At 43.0% G+C, this 24,332-nt stretch overlaps 1 protein-coding gene across 2 annotated transcripts in view; it reads left to right on the top strand.

Moving 5' to 3' along the window:
* LOC126913897 (beta-1-syntrophin) overlaps positions 1-24,332 on the top strand; it is a 350,149-nt gene that overhangs the window by 178,689 nt on the left and 147,128 nt on the right. For both annotated transcript variants that reach the window (XM_050717170.1, XM_050717171.1), the window contains exon 3: positions 15,215-15,403. In XM_050717170.1, the coding sequence (XP_050573127.1) occupies positions 15,215-15,403 (189 nt within the window). The remainder of the gene's footprint in view (positions 1-15,214; positions 15,404-24,332) is intronic.

Raw genomic sequence — 24,332 nt, 5'->3', positions numbered from 1 at the left:
TGTTTCTTAACATCGAATCACGACATTGAAATAGAAAACGAGATACGCCGTTGCTTTGTTACGTTTCTTCGGCTGCCACCGATATTTAATAAGCCAGTCACTGGAATAGTGACACATAAAATTAATTTTCGCGCACAAAGTGATGCAATGGTGTAATATAAAATGAAAAATTCCAACGTTAACCAGAAACCATTATTTTTCAAACGTCGCAACTTTTCTATCCTCCTGCTTCCTCCATTCTCTCACTTTTGTATCGCGTTGCGGTAGACCTCGCAATTGCAGCCGCGACAAAATAATTCCAACGGTTCACCTCTAACACCATTAACATGTAACAGAGAGACGAAAAGCAACGCGGTCGTCGTCGTCGTAGGTCAGTAAAATCGTTATTCCGTAGCAGCACCGTTGAACGCGCGCGTTTCTCCGCTCTGTGGCTTCGCGGAGGAAATATTACGCTCGTCCGTTCCACGTAGCTTCCGTTGAAAGTGGCGACGTTGCGTCACGCATACGATACGAGTCGGTTATTTCACGGAACGCGTCAGGTGGTTACAGGTTTCTTTCTTTCTCGGTCGCGTTTGCACGCGCCACAGCCACACGAGGTGTTAAACGAGATGGGACGGGGAACGACGACGTTGGAAAGGGGTTGCGAGAGTAACAGCACCGCGACGAATTAAGGGTGACTCCTTTGTCTGCCTGCACTACGGCTCAGGTCACGTATCAATGGTTACACACGCGACATGGGCAACGACGTGGCTCGGCCGTGTCTGTCCCGCGTGTCGAATGCAAATAACATTTTATTCGTATGCTCGAACGAGCTCGAACGAGCTCGAACACGCTCGGTGTGTTCTACCTCACGGCGCGGCGATTCGATTTCCGAGAAGCTTTTAAGCGCGCCGCGCCGCGACGACTACGCCGTTAGCCGGCCGCGCAACAATTTTCCGATCGGATTAATGGAGAGCTCGGTTCGTTGCGAAGAATATAATTGTTCGGTTGTGCCGGTCGAACGACGCCTCCCCTCGGATTTTTGTCATGCAAAAAAAAAAAAAAAAAGAAAAATAGAAAAAATAGATAGGATAGATAGAAAAAGAATAAAGGATATAAAAGAATGAAGATAAAACCGCTCACCCTGTCGAAAAGTCCTGACTAGAGAGAGCGGCCGTTTGCTGATAAAACTTCGTGCGCCGTGTTAAAAAGGCGCGACCGGGTTATATACCTACGTTTTTTCGGACGCTTTCCCAGCCTATTAAAAGGCTCCACCGAGCCATTACAGCGGGGCAAATTCGTATGAAGAGATCCACTACCCCATTCTTTCTTCCTTTTTTCACTATTTCACGTTCGAGCAGGAAAAACCCTTTCCATTGTTAGTGGCGGCACACTTTTTGGTCAGCCAGTCTCATCCTCCCATCGCATACGTGTCGTGATAACTCTGCGAAAATTCTTCTTTTTTGTTCCGTGTATTGTTCCCTCGGTTTTCCACTACTCCGATAGGGATATTTAGAAATTTTATTCGTATGAATAACTCTGGCCCTCTTACCTGTACTCGTACGTTTTATGTAAATTCTATGCATCCATATTTACGCGTACATACACGTACGTATATATCGCTCCTCGAAGATATTTCGGTTGCTATAAGCGACACGGTTCACCGCACTGGTAAGAGGTAACAAGTGGGACCAAGTAATGATTTCAGCTACGTCTCGTTCGAGCAGAGTCGGATTTCCGGCGGATTAAAAGGTAGAATAAAAGGGAACGAGGAACAATCTATTCCGCGATATTCGCTCGGGAAAATGTCCGTAGGATGGATCTCGATTCGGAGTTTCGACGGCGAGCTGTGATTTCGGTGGTCGGTGGACCCTGTGTGTAGGGTCGTTTAGATAAAAGGAAGGGAAAGGCACGATATTGCGAGCGGTATCTCGCAGCTCGTCCTGGGACCAATACCCGTTTCGAACTCTTTTCTCTGATTCGCGACGAGATTCGAACCCTTACGAGGCGAGAAGCCGTTCCAGTCTCGCTCTCGCGCCCCTTCACTCTTTCTCTCTCTTTTCTTTTTCTTTCTTTCTCTGTCTTTCTGCACAACGTGCTCGTAAAGCCTGTGTTCGCCGAACGACACTCTCAAAGGAATCCCCTGCGCGCACACCATCAGATTCCACGACAGATTTCTGAGTTCCCGGCAAATCTTAGGCTGTGCCTTTCCAAGGGCGAATCGTGAAATCCTCGTTGCGGGGATTTCGATGCTCTCGTGAGTCATCGCGATTGTTCTGTCGCACCTTTATTCTTCGATAAGAATTTACGAAGCCATGGAACCTTGGCGAGAGCTACGGGGCCCTTGACGTTATTTCCTTCCTCCACGTTCAATCGTTTTTCCCAAGAGTTTGTCGAGAGGCGAGAGTAGGTGGAATTTGTTAGATTTAACGAGAATCAGATTGTTCTTTTTAGAAATAGTTTTTGTAAAGGAAAACGCATGGCTGAGAGCCGTTAACCAAGGTTAAGAAAGAGCGTGCGACGAAAGACGAAATCTTTGCGATGCAAATGACAGGACGCTGAAACTCCGCTTGAAACTTTAAACGTTTCGCTTTTCTTTTGGTCGTCGTCGTCGACGACGGCCAGCCCTTTTGAACTCGAAACAATGGTCACGATTTAATGGAAACGGAATTGCAAGGGGTCAGAATTGCCGGTTGAGTTTCCAGTTGAGTTTCAGTTAAACGGATAGATTCAACGCTACGGTGCTGCCGTGCAGCCCTCGAACGGACGAAGAAATTGTACTCGAGGTGCGGCCCTCGGGATTAAGGAAACTAGCTTTTGTCTTTTCGGCTGGCGTACACTTTGCCCTCCTCTCCCTTGAAGTCCGTGGAAATTTTCACGGTTGAGGCTGCCTTGAATAAACGAGAATTTTGCTCGCACATTGCACAAACGACGCCGTTGAAACCTGCCGACCCTGCATTAACTCTTTACTCTTAAGAGTCCTTTGACCCTTTGCCCTAATTCTCGCCATTCGTTGCTCTGCTATCATAAGCGTCGAGCAGCGTCTATGTTTCATCAGAGATTTGAATTTCTTATTATTAAGAATTCACGCTAAAACCTCGGAATTTCCGCTGTTCCTATTAAATTTCGTGGAAATCCGACATTTTTTCGAAACGAAGTTGGGTTATTCCATTTTTAGGATAGAATAGCGAAAGGTTTTCATCAGAACTCGTTCAGGGGAACAGTATACCGTTGATTCGTAGCAATTTCGAGTTTCCATTAACTTCAGAAGGTCGCGGAAAAACGGGGCGATCGGAGGCAGAAAATCTCTCGTCGACGCGATTGCCGGGCGCGTCGCATCGAATTTCCAAAACCCGTACGCGACGAAAATTCCAAAGTTGTCGGGTACAATTAGCGACGTCCGCAGATGTATCAAGTCCCACGGGACGACGAGATGTACGTACGTAATCCCGGAGTTCAGATCAAGGATGATCACAGCGGAATCACGAAACGGGAAAACCGATTCGGTCCGTTTCTCTCGTGGAAAAATAACTGGTATCGAAGTTGTCGTTCTGAATGCGAACATCGCCACAAAGAGACGAGTCGCTTCACTCGAAATACATTCGCGAACGATATGACTCGAGAGCTGATATTTTTCAAATAACAAAAAGGGTACACGGAATATTGAAATAGACAAAAGATTGTACGTACGATTTTGATGATTCGAAAATTATCGAATTTATGCGTCTGTTATTTAGAGTAGGGTGTAGTATCTTTGAAAGCTGGCAAGATAACAGAACCTTAATATTCGAAACATTCGAACATCGCGGAAGTCTGGAAACGAAAGAATCTGGCAAGAGCTCGAAACACGCCAGAGAATATTCCTCGAATTTAAAGAATTTCACGATTGGGGTGAGCCTGAAATCTTCAACTTTATCTCCTGAACGATCTTCTTAACAATCTGTTCAACATCTTTTTAGAAACTTGTTTAAATAATTATACGAGCAGTACAAGTCTTGAACATTTGTATTTTACGAGAGTTATGAATCTTTGTGAGCATCGCCGGGCAAATATCGGTAATTTGTCACGTGTGGGCCCTCCCCTAACGTTGCAACCCTGTTGCATAATCCGCCGTAGACGCCTGTGCGCGTGTTAATGAGAAAGAAGCTCGTAAATTTGCCCGACGTACATGGCAGGCTTGTTGCGTGGAATTCATTAGAAAATACGCTTTTTCATCAACGTCCGACTACCTTTTTAATTGCTATTTTCCATGGCTTCTCAATGCCGGAACTTTTCCAATATAATGCGCTTTTGCGCTACCGGTGGCACCACTTTATCCCTCTCGTGCACGGTCTTTGGTTTATGTCGGAATTTGCTTTGGTTTCATCGTGCGTGGTTCAAACAACTTCATTGATATTTAATTACTCGTTAGAAAAAGATAAAAGCCTCTCGTCGATCGGTCGTCTGTATTTCGTTAGAGATGCCGATTTAATACATTTTTGTTTGTACAAACTGATGCGAGGGAATAAGCAAACGATTCGCGCTGCATTTCGCGTTTGTAAAAGAAATACGGATACAAAGAAAGGCGTATCGAAAGTTTTGATCAGAAGCGTAGCTGCATAGATATGCAGGCGTTTCACAGGTTGCTGATATATTCGATCTATCGTAGGTACATTCGTAGTCAGCTGAGCGTTGCGAAATCGTGCCGCCCCTTTTCAAGCACAAATTTCCACGAATTTTCGTGTCTCCGTGGAAAATTAAAATATTTCTACATGTTGGCGCTTTTCATTTCCCGTCAGAGACATTGACATTTCCGTTGTCGATCGGTACGAACTTTCTAACGCCCTTCATCCCCTCTTCATCCGGTGTTCTCGATTTTCAAGCTCCTGCATACATCCAGCCGCCCATCAATCAAACGCGTGGCGCCTTTTTCCGCTCGAAATCCCAATCGAAGCGAAACATCGCCGACACCCTAGGCTCGTTTGTCCGCGAGCTACGTCGAGGGGGTTCTCTTAGCAGCTCCGTGAATCACCCGTTTCTGCCATATTCGTCGGTGTTCACCGAGTAAACGCGCTGATGGAGGATTTATATTGAGCGAAGGAAAAATTCAAGCGTACCGAATGGATGTGCAACGATATAACACCCTGTACTTGTCGTCGGTGGCCGGATCTAAAGAAAAAGCACCGGTTTATGGTCGTTTCGTCGCCCTTTTTTATCCCAGGGATTCGTCGACGAACCAGCTACCATTCTCGCGACCCTTGGAAATTTATATCCCGCCACGTTCTCGCGAACGATCGACTTCCAACGAGGCTTTCGAGAATGTCTTTGCTACGGCAGGGTTCATTATGCAAAGTTGCCGGGAATTATAAGCGTTTCGGCTATAATTGAACGCTACGAACGGCGTATAAAGAAGCGGCCAGCTCCATTTAAGATAACAACGTTATCTTCAGTTCCTCTTTTTCTTCCTTTTCGTTCACACGACACTCTCTTGTTTACGATCAATGAAACGATACCGGGCGAATTTACATTTTAATGCTATCGCGAAACGAGTACGCGCTTGTAAAGCTGCTACCCGATGTTCTCGCATGGCCTTACGCGCAAGTAGCTCAACCGTTCGCCACTCGCATGCCCTCATTTATTAGCAGCCATAAAGCATTTATTGCTGTCGTGCATACGAATTAAGCTGACGTTCCGTCTCGTCCTCGTCTTTACGATCGAATTTCAACCGGACGTTCGATTCGCCCTGCTTCCATTTAAATTAGCCCCGTGCCATGCGGCCTAGGCCAAATCGAGATTCAATTGGAATCAGCCGCGATAAGAATCGGAAAGAACAGACGTCAACTTTATGAATAATTGATGAGACTCGTTAGAATTTCCACGAAGGCCAGGTGTTTTATTTGACGATGTCTCGCGGATACCAATGGAACTTATTCAGAGACGCGAACTCCATGGCTTCGATCGTTCGGAATATGTATATTTATACAGAGTTGCTACGTGGTAATTCTCACCTATAGTGAGACGTCTAAAGAAGCGTCCGATTAAATTACCGAGCGTCAAGGGGAGGTATCGGATGATATCCAGGGATGCAGACAACGTTCCGCTTTCTTTCAGCGCAGTCGAACAAAATGCTTAATAATATCTTTGATTTAAGTGTTTAGTTATGAGAAAACTAAACAGACGTCAATTTTATGTGGAAGTTTTCGTTAAAATGTTAAAAATTTTTTTCTTTGCTAAAATAAGAATGAGATTCAAACATAGATATTCGAAGGATAAATTTATATATCATATGGTACATCACGCAATTTCTTGTCCGAGTTTTACAGGTCCTCAACCTTCTGTCAATTTGTTCGCTCGATCGATTTTACGATCTCGTTACATCGTAAAAACCACCTAACCTAAAGTTGGATTCGTGATCCTTTCACGGCTTCAATTTTTGATCGAATATCCAAATTTTATTGCGAGAACGTCATGTTCGGATCAAACAAAGCTTTAGCACTTTTTATTTACGATCGAACAAATAGTTGACAGATATTTCATCAAGGTATTTCTTGTGCATGGCTCGCGTTGGCGAATGATGACGATAACCGGTGAACACGCAGCGTTTCTCACGTTACACGCGCACCGATAAATCGATTCAAATAGGGAGAGCTTATTCTCGAGGGGAGGAACGTGTTTCCGTAACCATGGCTGGACCTAATCTCCTGCAAGCTATCATTTCCATATCTAATTGTTTAGAAGGGCGAAACGATACAGATAAATTTGTTGTCAAACATGTATCTACTTCTTGCTATTTTTCGTCCAATTAATCGTACATTTTTAGATACGAATGAATATATAAATTCATTACGCGTTGCAGATATACACTTGTATTTAATCCTCTGTAATTAGTATCTGTTTTGCTTGTGAGAAGAGGAATGATTTCATTACAATTTAATTAAACTGTAGAGTTTCATCATGATTAATAATTAATTCTCCATAATTAATTCTCAACTAATGCAAAAATTCTACATTACGAATGAATACGAGAATTTTCTACTTATCTTTATAATTACACGTTCTTCATCTACGTAAATAACTCGTCCTTTTTCCACTGATCATCAACTTCAACTTGGACTCGATTCGTGGACGAGCATCGTGATAAGGCCTTGCTGAAGAGAGAAATGCTTAATCGTCGCGAATGCTTTTCGAGCAAGGCTATGACGAAATAATGAAGGGGGTTGGAGAGCAGAAAAGGAAATAAAAGTCTGAGTAAAAGGAGAAGGACAGAAGGCGACGATCTTCGTTTCATTTTCATTTATACTTATTTCCTCGCCCGTCACATTGCAACTGCCGCCGGACGTTCTAGTGATTCGCATTCGCCCGATTAAATGCAGTATATATAACGTCGTCGAAGAAAACGACTGCCGCGGCGCCGCCCGTTTGGATTTTTATTTTCGCTCGAACGGCCGACAGTCTGCCGTACCGGGGAAAATTCGAGCCCTCTTTCCTCTTTAATTGCGCGATTTCCGCTGCTAGATTGCTCTTTGTTCGGGTAACCGAGACGCTCCGTTTTTCAGATTTCTGACATCGTTGCGAACTGTCACATCGCATTACCTGTTCAATCAGAGTTTTTAATTTATCTGCAGACAATATAGAGAGGGTCAGAGAGTTATTATTTAGTAGAACACATACAGGCTGGTTCACCGAAGTATGTTCTTGAGTTCTGACGATGTAAAAGATACTTTCTATGCAAGTACAAGATGAATATCCTGCAAAGAATATTTTTCTTCAAAGCTCATCTTTTTCTTAGTTTTCAAGTTCACTGATGTTTTTTGCATCTATTAGGTCGTCCTAAAAGTTTCTTCCGTTTTATAAGCAAATAATGCATAATAATGAATGCACAACGTTTACCATTTTATATTATTTTATCGAATTACGTTTCATGTTTGTATAAAGATGCGTTGTTGTAAAAGACGTGTCTATAAAAGAAAGACACTTTTCGGACAACCTAATAGATGTATATTTTTCCCTTTGCATGTTGTAACTAATATTAAAATGCATTCAGAAATGTTAATGACATAACATTATGTTCTATCACTGCGAATACCTAAGTAAACATATTTAAAAAAACCTGGCTGCAATTAAAATTGTAAAAGACATTTATTACTTACTTTTCGAAAGATCATGTTATGTTAAATCCTCAAACTGATGCCCCTCCGTAAATATTCGTCGCCTGAAACGATGAGTGACAGATTCTAACGATCTGTATAAACGTTTGCAAGCTTGTATTTTCCCTTCGCCTTTTATTCAAGAATTCGCTGTATCGAGGAAAAATGTTTTCCATCAAGAGGTCGTCTAAATATAAAATTTGGAAATTTCTCTCAAATTATTCGATAGCGTATCAATTAACGCGATGTCCGGAAGTAATCAGAGTTAACTGTATCGTATAATTTCTGGCCCGCGATATACGTTTAGTAAAATAGGGAAATGTCTAAGACAGTTTCTCCAGTTTCCACCGTAAGCTGGAATCGTTCGGACCCAACGAAATCCCGAATAAATTTCGGCGAAGAACAGGTCGTATTGCCCCACGAAGGAAATTTGAATGTAAATCATACGATTACGCGAGAGCCGCGAAAAAGGGGTAGATTCCCGGACGTTTCTTATCCGGAGGCATCCTTCCTCGGTCGGCGAATAAAAATCTCGAGGGATCAGTCGCGTTCCCGTGACGACCCAGGCGTTTAATCTAACGAAACTTATCCCGAGAAGAAAGCTCACCGAACCGGTAACATCATCTTATTTACCGGATCAAATACAATATTACACGGGAGAAATATCGTATCGATAAGTTCACGGATTCTTGTCAATTTTAATTTCTTGTTATCTCTAACAAATGCATGTAATGTCGTTAAAAATTGAATTGTAGACTGGTTCGTTTGCCATAATGGAGCATAAAATACAGTGCTTCCAGCTAGATTCCTTCTTAATTATTAGGTTGACAAATGTTACTTATTATTAATCCTTAAATTGCTGAAAATAATCCTATTATTGCATCGATCTGCGTGTCATTTTGATTTCCATATCATCTTCCGTTTGTTCTTGTATTCTTCCAAATTATTGAAGTCAATCTTTGTTACGGTATCGTAGAAATAGCGTTTTATATAATATCAAATGTATTATATAAACTCTTTCTCTTTTCTGTCGATTGGTGCAAGAGAATTGCCTAATTTTCACTTTACGAAGTGAAACATTGTTCCAACACGAATGTTGATAATGTTGATACATAGAGCGTAAAATTTACGAACGTTTGGCACGCTCGCTGCCGCGTCTCGCGGATTCGTTCAATATTCATGCCAGCTTGTTCATGGGAACAAGATCATCTGTACATTTTTCTGGTGGACGCGAGTTCCAGTCTGAGCCAACGGAATAAATCGGCTTTGCCAGTGTGCATAGCACGTATAAGGAAGAGCCGCTCGTAAATAGCGAAAGGATCCTCGCGTGAGAGGATATTTTCTGTTCTGGCGTCGTTGCAAAGTGCCGTTTACCACCTGTCGATCACAGTACCGGGACCACAGGTGGCGAACCCTTTTAAAGCGATTCATCTCGCCTTCTTGATCATCCTTTCGCGTCTCACTGTCGCGTTATATTCCAGTAACTTCGTTTCGCGTGATCGTACATTGATTCGAGTATCGATTTCTTGGTTGCGAGACTAGATAACACAGAAATCACATGTTTCGCTCAGGACGCCACGGGAGTATTTTTATTATTCGAAGCATATAATGGCAAAATAATAATTAATTGATGATGTAAGACAACATTCTTCTCCAATGGACCGTTTATCTTATTTGTGGTCACGGGTAACCACCGTGGCGTCTTGCTAGCAGTTGATAGCGACATATTATAACAAATTTTCGTTTATTTCAACAAACCATTCGTATTCGTTATTTCGTCGTAAGCAAAACGTGCAGAATATATTGACACACGTTGAAACGTGTAGAAGATATTAGTAAACAGTATTTGCTTATTCTATATATAATAATAAGGTATATTCACACTTCTAACTTCAATTATATGATTGTAAAGCAGCATTTACGATTATTTTCTGAGGTGTGTTTATAATAATATTCGTAGATTACCTTTCAAACATATGGATGCAAACACAGTGCACCGTTAGATGCAAGATTTGTTCTCTCTTTTTTTTTTATTGATGTTCTAATAAAAATGTTTAATTGTTCAGTGGGACACCTTTTATTTCAAATTATCTTCTATTTATCGGTTATATTCAAAGTGCCCTAATTGTCAATTTTCGTTCAATTTTTACAATTGTAAGAAGTTCAAGCGCTCCGGTCACCAATGACCAACGTGGCAGTCAAAGTGATAATGGCATACGTCAGTCGCACGTGCGTTTCCGCTTTGGTCTCTGATGCTTCCCCGGATTATTTGTATTGAGATATGTATAATTTTATGTACTAGACTAGATTAGCTGCGTAGTAGTGACACATGTATGTGAATATCAGTGTGTGGAAGTATGTATGTGCGCGGCGTCTCGAAGACAAAGGAATGTATACTGTTCAGTCGATTAACAGTCTGGTATGGAAGAAGGTGAGACAAAGAATGTGTTGAGACGCGTGCAGCTGTGTATCGATGAATATTTTTGAAATCATTTATCAAATAAATATATAACTATTCTAATATAAATTCTAAGTGTAAATTTAGTGTTCCTATGCCATTATTTCGGCTATTAAGATCCAAAATTCTAAACAATTTGTATTCGGTTTAAAGCTTTTAATAATGGCTAATGATGTAGCTATAAATATTCTGTTGTCATTATTAGTTCGGAGTTCGTTCACTTTTGGCGATAAATGAAGCGACGGTGTAGGAATATATTAGCTAATAGCATTACGAAGCTAGAATTACATTCGACAATGACATAGAAATAATACAATGTAACTCTCTCACTCAACACAATTCAGTTCACTTAAATCTTATCTAATTTTACACGACTCGTATGAGATTCTTTCATTTTTCAATTATACTACGTTCTCAAAAATCTCACATCAGCAATATGTATTCTTGCCACGTGGGATCTTTTGGTAATTCCTAATAACCGTAGAATAATTATCTGCTCGATTCTTCATCGTTCATCATCCACTCCGTATTCTTGTTCTCGCAGTAACAAATTATCAAGATTTCACATGTGCTTCGTTCGAATTCTCCAACAAAGTTGCCCGGTCCCATACGTTTCTAGCAAAGTCTAAGAATAGGTCGATCGAGACGACCCATTCTTCATCGGGATTCGAATTTTAGAATGGTGCATCGATATAGCTACCTACCGATCTGGGATAAATTTCCGTGCAATTTCAATACGAGATGATTCTCCTTGTAGACGCAAGCCACCCTTTTTTGTCCCTCTCTGTATACACGAGGCTGTGCCGAGGCGGTGGGATAAGACGAGCGGATGGTTGCCTCGCCGGATATTAAAAATATCTTCCGTCGGCAGCGGACAGCGATCGACTTCCGGTTTATTCGTTTTCCTCTTATTTCGAACGCGTCCCCGGAGCTCGATCGGTCGCCTTCAAACTGTCCTCGTCTCTTCTTTCTTCTATCTTTCTGACTCTTTTCTGCCGATGTTTCTGCCATACCGTTCCTGTTATGAATTTTGATGCACACAAACGATATATGATATACCTACGTATCGTATGATACTCGTACATATCGGAGAGACCAGAGAAGTTGTTGGAAGTTGGCGAAGTTCGGAAAGATTCGAGCGTTTAACTAATCCTAATGCGGAAATTGATTCCATTCCCTAAGGAAAACTAATGTTCTACCTACAAGTTGTTCTTAGAGAGTTGCTAAAGTAGATTAGCAGTAGCGAGCTCCGGGGATGTTGCATATTCCAGAAACCAGCGTATTTTGCTTTAACGTGGTCTCGTTGCGAGTGTCTCTAATTCCGAAGATAAAGTCCTAACAGTTCTACCATTCGCATAGACGTATCTTAATAGAAATTCCAATTACCTGCAGCGTTTTAAAGTGACTCGATAGACACCTATTTTCATGATTCTTTAACTCGTCTTTGTACCACCAATAATCATTTTATAAAGCCTGCCTCCACCCACGCCCTCTTAATTGATTTATTGTTTCACGATTTAGTCAGCTATGGATACGTATTTTCATTTGGCTTTTCATTCTGCTCTCGTCGCTTTTTTTTTTTTAAATGATACATTCGTGTCGGGTAATCTAATCAGAGGAATATTTTTCCGAGTGAGATCTCTTAATTATATTAATGGAGCGTTAAAAAGTAGCGTCAACGTTGGACGCCACTCATAGAGCTTTGTGTCCCATCACCTTTGTGTTCCCTTTCGAAACCGCACAAACAGAAAGCGTATTTCATCTTTCAAATATTTTGTGGATTTCCCGGGTTTTTCCTCCTTGACCTCTTCTCTGACGTCGAAAACGTTACTTACTGCTTTCTCAGAGTCACTAACTGCTTGTTTGTCGTCTTAAAATCTGCCAGGATTATGAGTAATTTCGATGTAAATACTTAACGTCGTTCGTATGTCAATCTATACGTTGCAAAAACTTTTTCGTGCTTTCCTCTAACTTGTTGATTATTCTATATTTGGATGTCTGTGGAAATTGAGAAAATAGAGAGGAGTCTAAATTCACAGACATAGATATTAAATAAAATTGTCCGTGGAAGGAGTCGAGGATGATTTAATCTGCTAAATTGAAGAGCTGTGTTAACAAAAGAGAAAAGAAACAGGATAATAAGGGAGAGGAAAATAGCGGAAATGCACCAAGGATAAATGCTTGATTTATTAAAATGACTAATTTGTAAGATTTTTAGGTGAAAAAGCTCATTTACGATCCTACAATCGTTTGTTATTAGACTTAGTTATATAATCGAACAAACGCTTGGCGATATCAAGATCGTTCCTCTTGCGCGATTCATCGTGAAATTCACTTCACGCGCGAAAATTATCTAGGGGAGAGCCGCGGATTTCGTTATCGGCCGCGTCGATCGAGCGAAATTGCCAGCCTCGAGAATGGGAGGGCCAACGACGATCGGCCTCGAATACGCGATCGAAATTATAGGTGGCCGCGTTCGGTGAAGCTCGTTCGCTCGCGTGTCGAACGCGCGCGGAAAATTGCACAGCAGGTTCCGGTCGGTGCGCGGCCGCCCAGAACGTTTCGAGTTTTTGCGGACCACACGACGATCGCGCTCGTCCAGACAGAATTTTCGACATACCACGATTCGGATCTCGACTCGTGGCTTTCCAAAATTCCACGAAATCCAAGTAAAAGCGTATGAGCGTAGTCCATATTCGATATTCGTTTTTCGATGCGTCGACGTGATTTTCAGGCAAAATGGTGAATGATAGAAGTTTTTGGAATCCGGTCACCTGGCTATCCATGTGCTTTACTATATAATCGATATTGCCAATTACCAATTTCCAGGCTTACAAAAATGTTCAAATCGATAGTTCTGGAAATCAAACGTTTGCAATTTGTTTTAACGGCAATCGCAACAATCGTAGAAATACAGACAAGTATTCTCTATTCGGAGAATTATCGCGGATCACGATGCGCTAGGATAAGAACGTCGATGACCGACGACCAGATTTATCCGGCCAATATTAGCGAATGAAATTCTATGGTGATGCGAGCGGTAATCCAATTGGATGGAAATCGGGGACAAACAGTCGTGTCGCGTACACGAGCGCGTCTAATTATTAATAATGCGACGAATCACTGGACAGATGGATGGCTGTTTGCGCCGCTCAGTGAACGAGATTGGTTACTCGGGACTTGTATTACGACCACGGTGTACGTCGCTTATCAATGGCCATCGTTGAAATTGCTACCGTGTTTACCGAATCAGCTACGTTGTGCACGATGAGGAAGAAAAGATTCTGTCGGAGCAAATAGATTGACAAGCAAATGGTTATGATTAGAGGTTACGATGAATGAAAAACATTAGCGTGTTCGTGTACCGCTGATTACCTGAGAAAATTGGAGTAAACTACGTCCATTAACAACGCTGCTATACTATATCTCTACACACACACACGCACGCGCACACACGTGCACGCACGTACCATCGACTTCTGCTTCTAAAAAGAACTAGTCGTAAACCTACGGTTTACTCCGCGTAGATCGGTAATTTCGGTAACGAGAATCGAAGCACGGACGGAAATTCCAGGACGAGGAATAGGAGGGCCAAAAGGCCGGTCGATATTCCACCGATCAGTTCGATATTAAGCCACGTCTTTCCTCCAGGAGAACGTATCCCGACTTTACGACCGGTTTTTACGGGATTCCTGCGAATTCGCCGTTCGCCCGAGGGTGTCGGTTACTCTGCCACCCTCTGAGCGTGTGTTACATGTTTCAGTATTTCGGTTAGCTCGTGTCAGGATTGCAGACTATTCCCGCGCACCTTCGTATCCCCTCTTCTCTTCTCCGTTTTACCACTCACCCCTCATCGTTCATAGCCCCTCCTGTGCTCGTGCACAGTGTGTTCCTTCGAACTTTAACGAGTTTGTCCTATATGTAATCGCGTCGGTGGCACAGCAACGTCGAAACATCAACGACAAATTGGATTTTGAAACAGTCTGTACGTGACCGCGGTACCGTATCTCGCAGACGCTTCGATGGCGAAACAGAGATCCGGCCGGGGTACGATTTACGAGGCTCGCCCCGGTCTGTTCCACTGTCGGCCAGGTACACGGCAAATTTCAAGGCTGGACGCCGTAAAAACACCGAAGAATCAGCGTTCCCCTATCTGCACTACTTATGCATCATCCACGAAATGGCGCCTGCTTGTTCGTGACTCTTAATCGAGGGGCCGCGATCTAAGTATTAGGTTGTCCAAAAAGTTTCTTTCGTTTAATGAGGAAATAATAGACACACAATGTTTTTTGTTTTATATTATTTTGTCGAATTACGTACGATCCATTTTGTTCTGTTGAGATAAACATCGCGACATTTCACAGACTTAGTTTCACGTTTGTATGAAGGTGCACTGTTGTAAAAAACACGTTTGCGAAAGAATGACACTTTCCAGACAATTTAATAGAATTTTGATTATATCATCGATCGGTCGAAAGTTTAAGGCTGAATCTACTTATAGAGATAGAAATTTTCAAATTAGTAAGCGCTGTTGTCAAAATCTTGGCGGTTTTATCTTCTCTCAATTCCATTTTTTTTATTTTGCAGTAAAGCTTGCGATTTTGAATGTCGAAATAAAAATCTCTCACAGTTGGCCATTTTTCTGTTGCAGTGAAATACCTGAGGGAAGTGACACCGTACTTTAGGAAGGCTTCGATCATCCAGGAGGTTGGCTGGGAGCTACAGCGTGGATTCCTGAGTGCGACGCCTCCACCTCCAAAGTCACCACCGCGAGCGGATACGCGTTATCTGCCGCTGCAACTCTGCAGACTCACCAGGGCTCATCCTTCCTCCGATCCCGGTAAGTTCTTCCATCTCTGCGTTATCTGCGTACACGCGTTGCTTAATTCCTGCCGCGACATCGGGCGCGGTTCGCCCGACCGAACATCGCCGAGGTGAACTCGACGAAATTGCTGAACGGGAGCGTGAAAGCGTAAAACGCGTCGACCCAACGACAAACGTGAAAATGTTAATTAACGTTGTCTCCCCCCCCCCTCCCGCTGTTAAATGAACGGTTTCACTCACTTGCCAGCCCTTCTGTCATATTTCGTTGCTAAGTTTTATTCCAAATCGAAATGCGGTTTTCTTTGGATAAGACGTTGGATGTTTCGTAGATCAAGTCTTTATCTTGCAATATCACATTCGTGAAGCGTCGTTATTTATGATTTGACAAAGACAAATTGTATTTGTAAGAAAGTTAGTTTTCCACGGCCTTTAAATTACATGATTGATTGGTAACGTCTCAATATGTATCAATATTGGCAAATTTGACACAGTGTTTTATAGAGATGAATGGATAACGATTGCTTAAGTAGATACTAGAAGAATAGTCAGACACGCGGTTAAATTTTCATTTCGTGTTTATTTGCTTCGTACAGTTAGGTTTAGCACGAGAATACAATTTGTTAGATCGATAACGGCATTTTTGAAGGGACTTAAATGATTCTTTGTAAGATAAATGGGCAGAAGAATATCTTTTCTCCGATATAAATTCTGTATTTCGGACATCGGTATTTCCGTTATTTGTAGCATCAGTTAGTTACCGTGAGTTATTTAATTTCAACCCTCTGAGGTAATAACAAATTCTTCAGCTTCGGCCTTAATTGCTTCGGTTGTGGTGTTTGGCGTGTAAAAATGGTGAAAAACGAGGATAGCGATAGTTTTGTTCTAATGATACACAGCGAGTTGTGGAAGTTTCACGAGAGACCACCGGATAGGAGTTAAAAAACTAGTCGAAGCGCGAGTTGGCAAATCGAATAAACGAGGCGAAATTTCTCTTGCCCCGCACGTTTAGAAGTAAACGTTTCAGCAGAACATACCCGGGATTACGTGCACAAGCCGCGTCTCGTGGGTGGCGCTCCTCTCGAGAGCTGCATGCTCAGCGACCGAGATAATGACAGCCATAACGCAATTAACCCGTTTCTGGCATTACAGTCGAACGACCGTGCACGGCGCCAGCGTGCCGCGAGTTTGACAGTCAATTATCGTCTAATAGAATGGGGACTCTGCGCGAGAAAATCTTTATCGCGATTACATGTGTCGTGACACACAGCTTGATCTCCCTTTCGAGCTTTTCTTCTCTGTTTTTCCTTTATTTCCCGGTCTGGAAATTAAATTAGTATGAATTTCTCAAAGAATAAAAGACTTAATTCTATATGTTTGTTTGTGTCTCTTTAAAAGGTATCTTAAGAGTATGCAAAATTATAAACTCCGAGATAAAGTAAAAAAGAGATAATATTTGTAATCTCATTACTTTTTAATATTTTTCCACTTGATGCAGTTGACCAATGTAATTTCTGATCTCAATTATTCTTAAACCATTTGCAATGGATGGCTTATTGGTGCATCAAGAATTCACTGACGGTCTTCTTTTTTCTTTCTCAATGTTTGCAATAGACTATTTATCGTAACAGACAAATATTATTCAATCCTTATCAAATATTATGTATCTTGAAGTATACTTAACCGAATACATATTTAGATTTCTTACATTGTCCTACTATCCGGTGCTTGAGTTTATGCAATTGCGCCGTTGCGATAAGTTGATCCTTAATTTTAAAATAGATATCGCGTCATTCATTCTCCCTTTCTCCATTTTCCTTGCCGCCTCCATCGTTCGCTAGCTTTGGTGCTCTTTCTTCTCTCGCTGAGATTCTGCTTATATCGTATCGTGTAAGGTGTTTGAAGCAAGCGTGAATTAAGAGCGTCTCCTCTTTTTCGATCGTCGCTTAAACTTAAGCAGGCTGCATCCGCGTCACTTCCGGGAGAACGTAACGCGATTCCTCCCCTTAGGCCCGAACACAATAGGGGGAGGACCTCGTTTGCGTGTACACCAGATGGTGGTAAGTAGCTGGCCAGGCTTGAATGGATCCAGTTTTCATCGAGATGCCTTCGTCTGTTCTTTGAAGGGACACGACCACAAAGAAGGGGTTAGAAAAGAGTATCCGTCAGCCCTCCGCGTATCCAACGTCTAGTTAATGAAAGGCTAATGGGCTCTTAATTCTGTAGAGCTCCTTCTTCAATCCCCTTGCTTGGTCCCCTTCAAACTGTCAACCCTCCGACGTTCCTTTCGTCCTCCTTTTCTACCTTTTCAACCCTTTTCCCCTCGATAACTCTCTACATTTGCCTAGGAGGAGGTCCCTTCGCGTTGTTGGAAAAGCATCGTCGACCGTTCGCCCGAAGGAACTGCGCGTTTCCCTCCGCTTTTGTCCCGTCACTCTTTCGTCGTTGCATCCTGCCCGAAGAATTCGTAAATAAAGCACCGTTTGCTCTCTGATTTTTTCCACCGTTATCTTTTCTTCTCCTCGCTCTTGAACCATCAACCGAGGTCCCTCGACGGGGATTTCGTTCGTCTCTCTCACCTACCTTACGCAATCTTCCTACCGTTGCTTCTCTCCGTCTATCACGGATTTCTATCGTTTTGTTGCCGTACGTTTGCGTTATCCGTGCCGCAGTCTTCGCCTTCCGCCAACTGGAAAAAGGAAATCGTGCCGTGCCCCCCGGAGAAAAAGCCGGCAGCACGGGGAAAGTGTTCTGGTCGACTCGAGGGGGGAAAGGGAATCGTGCCGGCTCCGAGAATTGCGGAAAGCAATCAGAAGCGTGCTGTATCTTCCATTCGTATCTGCTTCGCGACGGTTAAGCTGACTAGTCCGAGCTGGCTCTCGTCTCTTCCGGATACGTTATGGTATTTTTCGAGTCAACAGTTCCCGACGTGGAACCATGCCCGTTTCGATTCTGCCCGGCACATTGTCGTGTTTATCCTGTATTACTAGCACCGGATAGCTGACGGATCTAGAAATTGGCGGGGACGCGGTGGGCAAACATCGCGCGGAAAAATGTCGTTAAATTCATCCGGAGTTTGCTCGTCAAATATTCAACATTCTCGCTCTTCCGCGTCTCTGTTTGTCGTGTTCGTTCGTTTATCTTCGAGCCGGCGAGTTCCAGGTCGGAAATTAAAGAAACCGGTTCATCGTACGGGCAAGCAATAACAAATACGTACAGGTTGCTTCGCGAGGAGCTTGTACAAACGTACGTACTCCCGAGCTTTTTTCCAATCGATATCGAAAGAGTTGTGCTTCGACCTTGCCTCTTAGCCGGACTTAGCGTCCGCGAATGGTATCGATGCTTTTTTCACGGGGCGGATTCGCGCGTTACGAACAAGCAGAAAGAATGGTAGACGTTAATGGGTTTTCTTTTTGCCCACAGGACGAATGGTGAATGCATTGGTGCGGCGTCTGTACTACGGTCGCGTTAAAATTTACGATAAATCTCGGGCCGAGGGTGGTTTCCATCAGCCGCGCGAGAAACGCGTCACGTTCGACCGGAATATCTTTTCAAAAGTTTATCCAGATTCCAGGGATTTCCGAGACGGTGGAGCTTATTTACAATTTATCGCGACACGTAGCGACGCCGTGTACGCTACTGACGGATGGGTAATTGTTATTTCGCACCTCTCGTCCCGCGACGTCGTAAAAATATGATTTTATACATTCGCCGCACCCATGAGAGCCTCCTGTCCCGCACCAGCTTTCCTCTCTTCGATCCCTGGCGAATAGTCGCGTCTGATATCGCGTACCTTCTCTTTATGTTGCTCCACTATCTGCCCTACTTTTTCCCTTATTTTCTTTAGTAATGTATAACGTAGAAGAATCGATTATTCTCAGGCTTCTACTTTCATGCTTCTCTCATTCTTTGTTGCATTTTTTCATTCTGCGCTTCTTCTTCTTCACTGTCTGTCTGTTTCTCTCTCTCTCTTTCTGCCTCTGCTGGTTAGTTGGAAAGAATTTTCTTACGTTCGTATTTGCTTCGTCTACCGAAAATTGAGAAAATCTGCACGAATGTAAACGAAATATCACGAATGCTTTTTACCGAACACTGCGGATAATACGTGGACAGATGGAAGACAGCGCGAATTCGTAGAACAAGAGAATGAAGACAGACTCACCGTTGACCGAGGGCAAACACGGAATGGACGGCAGCCAGGCTCGTCGATATTAGAGGGAAAATGTATAAAAAAGGACAGCCAACGGACGGGAGAAAGGAACAGAGAAAAGAAGATATCGACTATCGTTCGCGGCTCTACCTACGAATTAAAACGGACCAGTGGACGCGTGAACGGTACAATGAAAATTGGCTAATTGAATTAGCGGGTAGCTGAGTGCGACCTGGATAGATAGAGGCTTCCATAACCAGAGCCGTCAGGTTTTAGATGGGTTCCATTAAAAGGAAGAGTGCCCTGTGAACCGCTGAAAGAACCAGCCCGGCTCATCCAATTAAAATCACCTGTTAATTGTACGAATATCGAGGAATCACAATGGTCTCGGTTCGCGCACGCGCCTTCTCGTTTGCGAAATCTTTCCTACCTGACCGCTCCATCATCGTTGATCACGCGAATTGGACGAGAATTCCCTTGTACCTCTTTAACGAGAACCTATGTTAGCAAACTGACGAGAAAAAAAGTATTTATCGCTTGGTTTACCCAAACTTCCATTATAAGTCTAGCACTCTACGACTAAAAAACATGGCATGGATAATTCGACTGGTTGTAAAGTCGAATATTTCCCAATCGAATCGGTCATTTTATAGAGGAACCAAAGCGAGATACTCCTTTCGATTGCGTCTCGCCAACTTTCTAATTAATGCCTCGAAATGGTACTCGAACGAGCCACTCGCAATCAAACTCGCAATCACTCGTATGTATTCGTAGCGGTAGATCGAGTGCTTTGACCAGATCTATGATACACTTTCCATTCCATTCGAGCCTCGTCGAATCGAATGAAACTTCAAATACGTCGATTCCCTCGTGTAAACGTGCACAAACACAGTCGATGGGTATGTGTATTTAGTTTTTCTCAAGGTAAATTCATTCGAGAATCCACGCGCTCCTACTTTCGATTCAGAGACACAACACGTCCGCGAACTAGGGGCTACACATAGACGAACGATGGGTGGAAATCGGTGAGGGTCGATGGTGGAAGCTCGAGATTCAACTGTACGCCACTGGTTGGCAGGGCGGAGGATGCGAGAGTTAAATTAGTTTCCGGGGCAAAAGCTAGCTGCCGCCTGGTTTTCAGGGCTAACCCCGTGTATAATTCCAGAACAGCTCCATCAGGCTGGAACCCACGAAGAACCTTCCATCCAAACCATCTACCATCCACTGCTGACGCCACTACCACCGCCACCCTTAGCCGCTATCAACCATCTACCCGACCCGTCCTTTGCGCGTTCGCCTTGCTAGACTTCGCGGGGGCTGCAGTTTGCGAAGTTAATTACCGTCGGATAATTGCGCTCTATATGCCGACCGACTGATTAACGAGCCTAGATCAGCCGGCAAGTCGCTTGTTCCCTCTTTTGTTTCCTTGTTCGGACAGAACGATTGTCTGTCCGGTGATTATGCCTCATGGGAAGCCTTTAAGTTTCATTGTCCGACTAGGCTTGTTTTCGCAACGGGTATATATATTCTTACCTGTGTGAGAATTATTTCTTTGTTTCACGGGATTTAGATAACAGTCTCGTTAGCATTTGAAGGAAGAGACAAAGTTACTTTTAGCTTTGTTCGTAATTAGGTCTATCTAAATAGGATGATTTTTAGAAGAGTTATAGATGCCTCGTATAAATTCTTAATTGTGGGAAAGTTATTTTTATGTTCTATAAATTAAATCATTAAATTATTTTCATCGCAAATTGCTTGATCAGTTGAATATTAATTCGAGATTATAGAGGAATCGTATCAGAGAGACAAAGCTTTGTTTGTCGATCGTATTGCACTCGAATACTCAATTTCATGATTCGCTCGTGATCTTAACCACAGAGAAGGTTACCTCGTCTCGTTGTCTTCAAGAATTGATTCCTTTTGTACCAAACTTAGGACAAAGAATCCTTCAGTATCTGAGAACCAATCCATCGAAGCACCAAGAAGTGTCAAACAGTAAGTACAATTAGTCAAACACAAGAACGCACAAACGTAAGATCGTATTTTGAACTTTCTCTACAATGGGAACAAACAGATGAGACGATTAAAGGTAGGCGAGGTTTAACGCACGTTGGAAATTGGCGGCGCGTTGTCCGGCGCGAAAAGGAGCTCGCGCAGGAACAAAGGGGGTGACGAAGGAAAAGGGTGAAAAAGGGCATAGGTAACGAACGTTCTAGAATTGCAACGGCATTATCAGTAACAAGCGGAATTGCATTGTGCGTGGAAGACCCTCGGGCGTACGCTACCTGTTCTCATTATTATCCAGGCGTCCTGCGAATCGCAGCGCACGCGAGATGGCGCGTTGGCGCGTGCACGAGGCCGCGCGTGTGACCGTCGCTCAAGACTATTATCAGACCGTGTAGACTTCGTCTACGTCGTCTACGTCGTCGTGCACGGTTCCATTATCCTCTAATATCGTTATACGAGGTCGCGCCGCTACGGTTTGTAGAACCGACGGCCACGATAATGCCCGTTACACTAACGACAGGGATATCGTTACCGGCGATTGTGTCCGCGTACGTGACGTATCTATCTCGACCACTCTCTCGATTATTATTTAATAACAGAACCCGCGGGGTTTCCGCTTTCGCTGCCAGCTTTGAGCGATCAAGGATAAGTGGACCTTTACATTCTAGATTTATTTGTTTATAGAACTTCTGACAGTCCGACGAAGATCTTTTATTAGAATTATTAATATGTAATGTGTAGCTAAATGTGTACTACGTATGATTTTTCATTCACATAATAGGAGTGTACATTTAGATAAGTGGATTCGATTATTGATTTTCAGATTAAATGCGTATTCGATACAGTTCAATTGAATTCAGAGTTCATTTGATCAGACAATAGGTAAAATTTCCTTCAAATAAACGAATTTCATGTAAATGGATTTCTGCTGTAATACGTAAATAATTGAAATTAAAGGGGTACGCGAACATATCTCTGTTTCGATGAATACCGCGCTCGCAGATGTATAGTAATTATGAAAAACAAGATGATAGGATTGGTAGCTCTGTTCTTTACAATAACTGTGTTCACAGTAACTAGAAATTCGAAGTTGGGCCACGATTCTTCCTGCAATACGTTACAGTCATCTGTAGTTAACGTTGGTACACAATGTCCTCGCTCCATTCTGCTATCGATAAAATCAATCCAGTTATATAAAGAGAAATACAAATAAATCTTGGCGACGCATTCCCAACGTATTTGCATTTACGGTTCAAGTCTAACAGTTTCGATTCACGGATGTGAGTAATACGCGCGAGGCAATCGTCGTGCACATGCTTGGACGTAAAATTTATTACCGTAGAACTGTAAAATTTAGCGTGGCCAGCGCATAACCGCTGTCCACGCGATCGTTACCTGTGACCGATGCGTCGGTCAGGTAACACCGCCCGTTGCAATCTGTTGCCACGATCGGGATGTAAAGTTTACATCGATGAAACGTAATTTCGTCGACAGTTTCGCCTGTCAGGCTATACACCGATGATCGATACAGCCTCTGTCGTGCGATCGTAGAACCGCAACTTCTCTCGCGGACCGTCGCCGATCGATACATCCGATTCCGAAAGTTTTCAACCCCTTGGAGCACGCGGTGAATTTAGGCTATAGCCTCGTCCCGATGGACTTTTAATTGCACCGTTCCCCGACGTTTTCATCGGGCGAAGTTCGAGGCGAGATTTCGGCATTTAGAATCGCTTTGCGTCTCGATCGTTTCACACGGTGCCAGACAGTCAAATGGAAACGACACGTTCTGAAATTATAAAGCGGCTTTAGACGTCTCTCGGATCGTTTGAAGCATCGCAGAAAAGAATATTGTCATTTAAAGGCTGCAAGGAAAGGGCACGATAAATCATATTTCCCTCTTTTTATAGAAGAGTATCTTTGAGATTCAACGTGTTGTCTACCAATTTCACGTCAAAAGTATCTTTAAATATTTGTCTCATAAAGGAATTTCTATTCATAATATTAGATTATTCAACCTGCTGTGTTCCCTGATGTGTGCGAGTGAATGATGTTCTATTTTCATTATGAAATTAAAAATTGATATAGACGAGTCAATTTTAGCAACAAGAAGAATAGTAAATATAGAATTTTATTCAATTTTGATGGTACAATTTATGTTTGACAGAAATAAAATATCACGTGAAAAGGAAATAGGTGTCATTAATTGCGGAATTAACTTATCCTGTATGGTTAATAAATCAAATGTGTCACCTAATAAAAGTTTGCGAAACTATCCGACGTGATCCAATGTCATTTTCATGCATCCATAAAGATGAAACGAAGAATGGTGCGTGTAGTTGAAATAGTCAAACGGCAGTCGAAATGGTGATGGTAGACATTCTGTCTGCGTTCACGCAATTTCGTCGGTCGTGCATCATTTTGCGGGCAAAAACGTTCAGTGACACTCGTCGTGCGCACGCCCCTGCAGCCGGTCGTCAATTTCACCGGTCGACGGCGCGGCTTACTGCGAAAGTTATGAATTGCGGAACGTTGCGCGACGCCGGCAACTGCCTGGTTCGCCTTTCGTAAATTACCAGATGAAAATATACACCAGCCAGCTGGCTAGCCGGTAGATTGTTCGATCGCGACTGATAATCGAATAAAACGACGGAAATGTGGCCCTCGGGAGAAATATTTACCCCTCGTGCGCAGTTACAGATTAACGTTCGTGAAAAAACGGGCGAAAACGCGTGCAACGTTTGACAAACGCCGCCCTTTCGTCGCTGCCCGCCATATGGAATACGCTCGTTTT

Source organism: Bombus affinis, chromosome 2 (genome assembly GCF_024516045.1).
Source record: "Bombus affinis isolate iyBomAffi1 chromosome 2, iyBomAffi1.2, whole genome shotgun sequence".
Lineage (NCBI taxonomy): Eukaryota > Metazoa > Arthropoda > Insecta > Hymenoptera > Apidae > Bombus > Bombus affinis.
This window is presented reverse-complemented; position numbering and strand designations above follow the sequence as displayed.